The 10,524-nt window shown below is 46.0% G+C and overlaps 1 protein-coding gene across 2 annotated transcripts in view; it reads left to right on the top strand.

Annotated features, from left to right (window-relative positions):
• Positions 1–18: 18 nt before the first annotated feature.
• The window catches only part of LOC149984313 (DEP domain-containing mTOR-interacting protein-like), a 70,399-nt gene continuing 59,893 nt past the window's right edge, over positions 19–10,524 (top strand). Inside the window, exons 1-2 of one of the 2 annotated variants that reach the window (XM_090230664.1) lie at positions 19–152; positions 1,810–1,905. In XM_090230664.1, coding sequence (XP_090086790.1) covers positions 1,820–1,905 — 86 coding nt within the window. In that variant the 5' untranslated portion in view covers positions 19–152; positions 1,810–1,819. Of the gene's footprint in view, positions 153–648; positions 1,214–1,809; positions 1,906–10,524 lie in introns of those variants that run through there. The other variant, XM_090230663.1, reaches the window with a different exon arrangement.

Genomic DNA, 10,524 nt, shown 5'->3' on the forward strand with positions numbered 1-10,524 from the left:
GCGCAGCACGCCGAGTTCACCCGACGTGGGTGCACGGTGCTGAAATCTACCACTGGAAATGATCAGATGGAACCCAACCTTCGTCTACGGTCACTGAACCTAACCATAGCGCCAAAGGCGATGCGCTTGATTTAGCTCGCTTAGCACACCGAGTGAGTGCAGTTTGTTGGTTTGAGACTAGTCCACTTATCCGATTCTGTAACATTTGCATATATCGCGCCTTCTTGGTTTACTTCCACAATGCCCACTTGTCTTGTGAGCGTTGCCAATTTAGCAACTTTGTCGCTATATTAAGCGAGTTTTCAGACCCCTCCAGCGACTTTTATTGGTAAAGGATTCCAGCGACAAATTCAGATTTTCTTTTTCAGGATGCCTTTGGGGTTTTGACACAGAGGGTGTCTATGATTTTAACAGCATTTAGCGACTTTTCCCACTCAATTCTACCGCAAACAACAGTGGTTGAAGGTGCAGGCTACTTGTGCAACATTAGTCACATCAACGACGCACCCACATGGTGCGTTCACGTACTAGTTGAAACGAGGAAACTGACATTTCCTGGTTGCACGCGTGTATAACTTCAACCTATTAGCAAGTCGGACATTTCAGAGTTTCTTAGTTCCGACTAGCACTTGAACGCGGCAATAATCAGAGAGGCACAACGTGCGGCGGAAAAGGGCGAAAACGCGACGTGGGGACCGCAGTTGTGCCGCATCAAGCCAAATTCATGATGTGACGCCGTCGCGGAAACGGTAAAACGTAATCTAGCGTCTTCTAGCGACAAATCAAGGAGCCAATAGCTGTAATCACTGAAAAAAAAGTCGTCAACCCTGCACGGTGTCAACGTGCTTTTCATGGTAGGATCGCGTAGTAAACAGAGGCAGAGGTCCGAGTGGAGCTCATTACTACTGAAGAAATCTATGCACATTTCACAAGGAATCGCTGTTCGTTGAATGAAGCTTTACGGACGAGAAAATAATATGCATACGTTTAGATGGTTAGCGGACCAGTTACATTTTTAGAATACAAAAGAAGTTCGACATCAAGATAGTATCACCTCTTGCATAGCTATAGATAGCGTCTGTCCATTTTTCACTGTGTGAAACGTGTTTTTTTTAAATGCGTTTCTCACATTATGCTGCTGGTTTGCAAATCTAGGACAACGTTATCTCGAGGAACAATAAATCAGCAATTTTTTATCCATGGTGTTTGCAAGGTAAATTATTTGAAAAATTGTTATGCATTTAAATGTGCACGTAATGATCAAATACTACAGCACATGTGTGTCAGAGATGGACCACAGCAGGGGTGTTTTACCTGTGATCATGGAGGATATGATTGCACTGTGAGCTAACGTTATCTAATCTATCCTGTTTATTTCAATAGATTGTACTGTTGATATTCTGCAATTTTTTGGGGGATATACGAATGACTGGTTACGTCAGTTATGACACTAATACAGTATAGCTACAGTCATTAGGACAGAATACAGGGGAGCTATTCTGACGGCTTGTCAATGACAAGGATAGGCAGCTATGTATGGTGTACTGTACAGGGGAGCTATTCAGACGGCTTGTCAATGACATAAGGATAGGCAGCTGGTGTACTGTACAGTGGACCTATTCTGACGGCTTGTCAATGACATAAGGATAGGCAGCTGGTGTACTGTACAGTGGACCTATTCTGACGGCTTGTCAATGACAAGGATAGGCAGCTATGTATGGTGTACTGTAGCTCGTTTTCACAGGCTATGATGCCTTTGGCTTGTGTACAGTATTTACAGTGCCAGTAATATTTCCGTTATTTTAACAGTTGTAAAGAGATGGATGGTATCGGGAACACAATGCAGAAGAAGGCTGCGGAGCTCGAGCGCATGGCCGAGGTTCTCGTCACCGGAGAGCAGTTGAGGTAGGAGTGGCTGGCTCGAGCTGAGAGCTCTGTATGATCCTGTTCAAACTGTGTTGCGGCTTTTCAAACAAAGGCGTGAATTGTACCCATTCAAACCAACGCACAAATACAATACATTTTCTGCAATGCCAATGTGTATTGCGTTGTACTGGCGTAGTGCACGCACACAATGTGATTATTTCAAGTCTCAAAGGTTTTTTTTTTTTTTGCATTGTGTAACTGAAAGCCATTCATTCATTCATTGTGGTGTCAGTCCGAAGAACACTGCTGCTTGTTTTAGTGGAAGAGAAGTAACACCTGCTATTTGTGGAACAGAACACACCCTTGGCCCATATTAGGGGTGCCATAAAAAAGCATGATTGAAATAGTGAGATAGCAGGAAGGGACAGCAGTGAGTGTCAACATCAGTGAAATTTATAATTGGCATTGAAACGTTTTTATCGCCTGTCAGGATGTGTGTGTGTGTGTGGGGGGGGGGGGGGAAGTTGCTGTGTGTTTACAGATCTTTATCTTCATCATGGTCAAATCATATAGGTCAGTCAATAAACTCAATGTCAGTGTTCCCTATCAGTGGTTAATCTTTGACCCTCTCTAAAATGGTCACTTTTAACTAGGGCTGTGATAATATCAGTATCGCATTTTATTTTTCTATGGCAAAAATGAAAACGGGAAGCAGACCAAACTCTTTTTTTTTTGTCCTTTAAAAAACCTGCTGTGTGTAAAATATTGTGTGTCGTAACTTTGAAAATAAATAAATGTGTCTCTGAATGACAACGTAATGTTTTCCTAAAGAAGTTAAATCTGCTTTATCTGGAATACAATGCCACGATACTAATGAGTATTCTCCCTGGCCCTACTCTTAACCTGTCACGATACTAATGAGTATTCTCGCCTGGCCCTACTCTTAACCTGCCACGATACTAACGAGTATTCTCCCTGGCCCTACTCTTAACCTACCACGATACTAACAAGTATTCTCCCTGGCCCTACTCTTAACCTGCCACGATACTAATGAGTATTCTCCCTGGCCCTACTCTTAACCTGCCACGATACTAATGAGTATTCTCCCTGGTCCTACTCTTAACCTGCCACGATACTAATGAGTATTCTCCCTGGCCCTACTCTTAACCTGCCACGATACTAATGAGTATTCTCCCTGGCCCTACTCTTAACCTGCCACGATACTAATGAGTATTCTCCCTGGCCCTACTCTTAACCTGCCACGATACTAACGAGTATTCTCCCTGGCCCTACTCTTAACCTGCCACGATACTAATGAGTATTCTCCCTGGCCCTACTCTTAACCTGCCACGATACTAATGAGTATTCTCCCTGGCCCTACTCTTAACCTGCCACGATACTAATGAGTATTCTCCCTGGCCCTACTCTTAACCTGCCACGATACTAACGAGTATTCTCCCTGGCCCTACTCTTAACCTACCACGATACTAACGAGTATTCTCCCTGGCCCTACTCTTAACCTGCCACGATACTAACGAGTATTCTCCCTGACCCTACTCTTAACCTGCCACGATACTAATGAGTATTCTCCCTGGCCCTACTCTTAACCTGCCACGATACTAATGAGTATTCTCCCTGGCCCTACTCTTAACCTGCCACGATACTAATGAGTATTCTCCCTGGCCCTACTCTTAACCTGTCACGATACTAACGAGTATTCTCCCTGGTCCTACTCTTAACCTGTCACGATACTAATGAGTATTCTCCCTGGCCCTACACTTAACCTGTCACGATACTAACGAGTATTCTCCCTGGCCCTACTCTTAACCTACCACGATACTAACGAGTATTCTCCCTGGCCCTACTCTTAACCTGCCACGATACTAATGAGTATTCTCCCTGGCCCTACTCTTAACCTGTCACGATACTAATGAGTATTCTCCCTGGCCCTACTCTTAACCTGTCACGATACTAACGAGTATTCTCCCTGGCCCTACTCTTAACCTGCCACGATACTAATGAGTATTCTCCCTGGCCCTACTCTTAACCTGCCACGATACTAACGAGTATTCTCCCTGGCCCTACTCTTAACCTACCACGATACTAACGAGTATTCTCCCTGGCCCTACTCTTAACCTGCCACGATACTAACGAGTATTCTCCCTGACCCTACTCTTAACCTGCCACGATACTAATGAGTATTCTCCCTGGCCCTACTCTTAACCTGCCACGATACTAATGAGTATTCTCCCTGGCCCTACTCTTAACCTGCCACGATACTAATGAGTATTCTCCCTGGCCCTACTCTTAACCTGTCACGATACTAACGAGTATTCTCCCTGGTCCTACTCTTAACCTGTCACGATACTAATGAGTATTCTCCCTGGCCCTACACTTAACCTGTCACGATACTAACGAGTATTCTCCCTGGCCCTACTCTTAACCTACCACGATACTAACGAATATTCTCCCTGGCCCTACTCTTAACCTGCCACGATACTAATGAGTATTCTCCCTGGCCCTACTCTTAACCTGTCACGATACTAATGAGTATTCTCCCTGGCCCTACTCTTAACCTGTCACGATACTAACGAGTATTCTCCCTGGCCCTACTCTTAACCTGCCACGATACTAATGAGTATTCTCCCTGGCCCTACTCTTAACCTGCCACGATACTAATGAGTATTCTCCCTGGCCCTACTCTTAACCTGCCACAATACTAATGAGTATTCTCCCTGGCCCTACTCTTAACCTGCCACGATACTAATGAGTATTCTCCCTGGCCCTACTCTTAACCTGCCACGATACTAATGAGTATTCTCCCTGGCCCTACTCTTAACCTGCCACGATACTAATGAGTATTCTCCCTGGCCCTACTCTTAACCTGCCACGATACTAATGAGTATTCTCCCTGGCCCTACTCTTAACCTGCCACGATACTAATGAGTATTCTCCCTGGCCCTACTCTTAACCTGCCACGATACTAACGAGTATTCTCCCTGGCCCTACTCTTAACCTGCCACGATACTAATGAGTATTCTCCCTGGCCCTACTCTTAACCTGTCACGATACTAACGAGTATTCTCCCTGGCCCTACTCTTAACCTGCCACGATACTAATGAGTATTCTCCCTGGCCCTACTCTTAACCTGCCACGATACTAATGAGTATTCTCCCTGGCCCTACTCTTAACCTACCACGATACTAATGAGTATTCTCCCTGGCCCTACTCTTAACCTACCACGATACTAATGAGTATTCTCCCTGGCCCTACTCTTAACCTGCCACAGCATGGCACAGTAGTAGTCTGGTCTCCCTGGCCCTACTCTTAACCTGCCACAGCATGGCACAGTACTAGTCTGGTCTCCCTGGCCCTACTCTTAACCTGCCACAGCATGGCACAGTAGTAGTCTGGTCTCCCTGGCCCTACTCTTAACCTGCCACAGCATGGCACAGTACTAGTCTGGTCTCCCTGGCCCTACTCTCAACCTACCACAGCATGGCACAGTACTAGTCTGGTCTCCCTGGCCCTACTCTTAACCTGCCACAGCATGGCACAGTACTAGTCTGGTCTCCCTGGCCCTACTCTTAACCTGCCACAGCATGGCACAGTAGTAGTCTGGTCTCCCTGGCCCTACTCTTAACCTGCCACAGCATGGCACAGTACTAGTCTGGTCTCCCTGGCCCTACTCTTAACCTGCCACAGCATGGCACAGTAGTAGTCTGGTCTCCCTGGCCCTACTCTTAACCTGCCACAGCATGGCACAGTACTAGTCTGGTCTCCCTGGCCCTACTCTTAACCTGCCACAGCATGGCACAGTAGTAGTCTGGTCTCCCTGGCCCTACTCTTAACCTGCCACAGCATGGCACAGTACTAGTCTGGTCTCCCTGGCCCTACTCTCAACCTACCACAGCATGGCACAGTACTAGTCTGGTCTCCCTGGCCCTACTCTTAACCTGCCACAGCATGGCACAGTACTAGTCTGGTCTCCCTGGCTCTACTCTTAACCTGCCACAGCATGGCACAGTACTAGTCTGGTCTCCCTGGCCCTACTCTTAACCTGCCACAGCATGGCACAGTACTAGTCTGGTCTCCCTGGCCCTACTCTTAACCTACCACAGCATGGCACAGTACTAGTCTGGTCTCCCTGGCCCTACTCTTAACCTGCCACAGCATGGCACAGTACTAGTCTGGTCTAGTTGGCCCTACTCTTAACCTGCCACAGCATGGCACAGTACTAGTCTGGTCTAGTTGGCCCTACTCTTAACCTACCACAGCATGGCACAGTACTAGTCTGGTCTCCCTGGCCCTACTCTTAACCTACCACAGCATGGCACAGTACTAGTCTGTTCTCCCTGGCCCTACTCTTAACCTACCACAGCATGGCACAGTACTAGTCTGTTCTCCCTGGCCCTACTCTTAACCTGCCACAGCATGGCACAGTACTAGTCTGGTCTCCCTGGCCCTACTTTTAACCTACCACAGTACTAGTCTGGTCTCCCTGGCCCTACTTTTAACCTACCACAGTACTAGTCTGGTCTAGTTGGCATGTCTTTTAACCTACCACAGTACTAGTCTGGTCTAGTTGGCATGTCTTTTAACCTACCACAGTACTAGTCTGGTCTAGTTGGCATGTCTTTTAACCTACCACAGTACTAGTCTGGTCTAGTTGGCATGTCTTTTAACCTACCACAGTACTAGTCTGGTCTAGTTTGCATGTTTTTCTCCCAACAAAGTGATAACCTCATGCTTAATGTAACTAAGAACAGGAAGACTTGTGTCTCTAAGTCATATCATTGACTAGAGGTCATATGGGGATAGGCTATGTCTGCCTCCAAAATGGCCCCCTGTTGCCTTTCTAGTGTATGGGAATACGGTGCCCTGTCTTAGACATGCCGACACAGATGTTGCTGGCCACTGGCTACCACTAGCTGGAATAATTGGTCACAGCTGAACATAGTGCACCTGCCTCCTTTTGGCCCAGTTGAACAAGAGTACAAGACATGCTGTTGTGCTGAAGATTAGCTCGTAGCCTAGTGGTCAGTGTGTTGGGCCAGTAACCGAAAGGTTGCTAGATCGAATCCCAGAGTTGACAAGGTAAAAAGCTGTCAGTCTGCCCCTGAACTAGTTAACCCACTGTTCCCTTGAACAAGTTAACCCACTGTTCCCCTGAACTAGTTAACCCACTGTTCCCCTGAACTAGTTAACCCACTGTTCCCCTGAACTAGTTAACCCACTGTTCCCCTGAACTAGTTAACCCACTGTTCCCCTGAACTAGTTAACCCACTGTTCCCTGGTAGGCCATCATTGTAAATAAGACTCTGTTCTTAACTGACTTGCCTAGTTAAATAAATACAAACCTAAACATTATAACAGGACAAAAGCTTCCTTGGATTCTGTAGTGTTAGAATGGTATTTTTGACCCCTGGCTTTATAATTCTAATGAGGAAACCAAGCCGTGTGGATTCATGGCAGGTTGCCCTTTGGGTTTAGGTTACTCGCTACGTAGTGCACTACTTTGACGAGAGCCCTATAGGGCCTCGAGGCTCGGACTGAGCTGCCAAATCTAATCCAGGAGACGCTAGACAGCAGTAGATTCTACAGAGACCTCTAATCCAGGAGACTCTAGACAGTAGTAGATTCTACAGAGACCTCTAATCCAGGAGACAGTAGTAGATTATAGAGACCTCTAATCCAGGAGACAGTATTAGATTATAGAGACCTCTAATCCAGGAGACTCTAGACAGTAGTAGATTCTACAGAGACCTTTAATCCAGGAGACTCTAGACAGTAGTAGATTCTACAGACCTCTAATCCAGGAGACACTAGACAGTAGTAGATTCTAGAGAGACCTCTAATCCAGCTAGACAGTAGTAGATTCTACAGAGACCTCTAATCCAGGAGACACTAGACAGTAGTAGATTCTACAGAGACCTCTAATCCAGCTAAACAGTAGTAGATTCTACAGAGACCTCTAATCCAGCTAGACAGTAGTAGATTCTACAGAGACCTCTAATCCAGCTAGACAGTAGTAGATTCTACAGAGACCCAAAAGAGCCAGTGGAGCAGCTGTAATGAACAATGGCTGTTTTGTTGACTTTCTCCATTTTAACATTATAGTGAATCACCCCGATAAACACACGAGCTATTCAGGACACATCTTGAGGAAGATGCCTTTTTATTCCTGATTGTTGTTTAACTAATCTTCCGTCTAGTGGTTGTAGTTGTAGTGTTGTTCATGGGTCAGTCCAAGAGGCAACATAACATTTGTTCATAGCAGAGTAACGCGTGTACTGTAGGTACACTTTGAGACAGTGTTCTTGTAAAGGATCATTCATTTCGACATCTAGATTCACTTTTGTTGGCCAATCAATGAGTTTTGTCTCGTCTGCCTCAACCTCTCCTCTCCTGATCGATTTAGTTGCACATCTGCTGTCTTTCGTCATCTTCGTACTGAAAGAGGAGCCAGAATACACAAGGAACCCAGAGTGTGTAAAGAGTTCTTGTTCTACCCAGTCTGTCTGCTAAAGCCTGGGACATTTATTCTACTGTGCATTTAATGACCTGGACAGACACTCCAAATCACTCAGACCTGACTGATTTATATGACGTGCACCACCTACATAACAGCCCCTTATACATACTGAGGTATTAGTTAAAAAAAATGGTTAACTGTTCATTTTTTGACTGTTTCAGTTCATTTTTAATGAGGACACCTGTCAAATTTTATTTGAAGTGCACCACCTACATAAGAACTTCTAAATCTCTTCATCCATCCTCCTCAGACCTGTCCACTTTATCCCTCCCTCTGTCCATCCTCCTCAGACCTGTCCACCTTATCCCTCCCTCTGTCCATCCTCCTCAGACCTGTCTACTTTATCCCTCTGTCCATCCTCCTCAGACCTGTCCACTTTATCCCTCCCTTTGTCCATCCTCCTCATACCTGTCCACTTTATCCCTCCCTTTGTCCATCCTCCTCAGACCTGTCAACTTTATCCCTCCTTCTGTCCATCCTCCTCAGACCTGTCCACTTTATCCCTCCCTCCGTCCATCCTCCTCAGACCTGTCCACTTTATCCCTCCCTCTGTCCATCCTCCTCAGACCTGTCCACTTTATCCCTCCCTCTGTCATCCTCCTCAGACCTGTCCACTTTATCCCTCATTCTGTCCATCCTCCTCAGACCTGTCCACTTTATCCCTCCCTCTGTCCATCCTCCTCAGACCTGTCCACTTTATCCCTCCCTCTGTCCATCCTCCTCAGACCTGTCCACTTTATCCCTCCTTCTGTCCATCCTCCTCAGACCTGTCTACTTTATCCCTCCCTCTGTCCATCCTCCTCAGACCTGTCCACTTTATCCCTCCCTCCATCCATCCTCCTCAGACCTGTCCACTTTATCCCTCCCTCCGTCCATCCTCCTCAGACCTGTCCACTTTATCCTTCCCTCTGTCCATCCTCCTCAGACCTGTCCACTTTATCCCTCATTCTGTCCATCCTCCTCAGACCTGTCCACTTTAGGGCAAAAAACAGTATGCAGTCAAACGTTTGAAAACACCTACTCATTCAAGTTTTTTTTTTTATTTTGACTATTTTCAAGACATCAAAACGATGAAATAACACGCATGAAATTGTGTAGTAACGAAAAAAAAGTGTTTTATATCGTAGATTCTTCAAAGTAGCCACCCTTTGCCTTCATGACATCTTTGCACACTCTTGGCATTCTCTCAACCAGCTTCACCTGGAATGCTTTTCCAACAGTCTTGAAGGAGTTCCCACAAATGCTGAGCACTTGTTGGCTGCTTTTCCTTCACGCTGCGGTCCAACTCATCCCAAACCATCTCAATTGGTCTAGTTGGCCCTACTCTTAACTCTTAACTCTTAAGGTGACTGTGGAGGCCAGGTCATCTGATGCAGCACTCCATCACTATCTTTCTTGGTCAAATAGCCCTTACACAGCCTGGAGGTGTGGTGGGTCATTGTTCTATCGAAAAAAACAAACGATAGTCCCACTAAGCCCAAACCAGATGGGATGGCGTATCGTTGCAGAATGCTGTGGTAGCCATGCTGGTTAAGTGCGTCTTAAATTCTAAATAAATCAGACAGTGTCACCAGGAAAGCACCATCACACCTCCTCCTCCATGCTTCACAGTGGGAAATACACATGCAGAGATCATCCGTTCACCTACTCTGCGTCTCATAATGACAGAGTGGTTGGGACCAGAAATCAAAATGTTGGACCCGTCAGACCAAAGGACAGATTTCCACTGGTCTAATGTCCATTGGTCTAATGTCCATTGGTCTAATGTCCACTGGTCTAATGTCCACTGGTCTAATGTCCATTGCTCCTGTTTCTTGGCCCAAGCAAGTCTCTTCTTCTTATCGGTGTCCTTTAGTAGTGGTTTCTTTGCAGAAATTTGACCATGAAGGCCTGATTCACACAGTCTCCTCTGAACAGTTGATGTTGAGATGCGTCTGTTACTTGAACTCTGTGAAGCTTTTATTTGGGCTGCAATTTCTGAGGCAGGTATCTCTAATGAACTTATTCTCTGCAGCAGAGGTAACTCTGGGTCTTCCTTTCCTGTGGCGGTCCTCATGAGAGACAGTTTCATCACAGCGCTTGATGGTTTTTGCGACTGCACTTCAAAAAGCTTTAGAAGTTCT

The sequence above is a fragment of the Oncorhynchus mykiss genome, chromosome 3 (assembly GCF_057628025.1).
Source record: "Oncorhynchus mykiss isolate SJ-2025 chromosome 3, ASM5762802v1, whole genome shotgun sequence".
Lineage (NCBI taxonomy): Eukaryota > Metazoa > Chordata > Actinopteri > Salmoniformes > Salmonidae > Oncorhynchus > Oncorhynchus mykiss.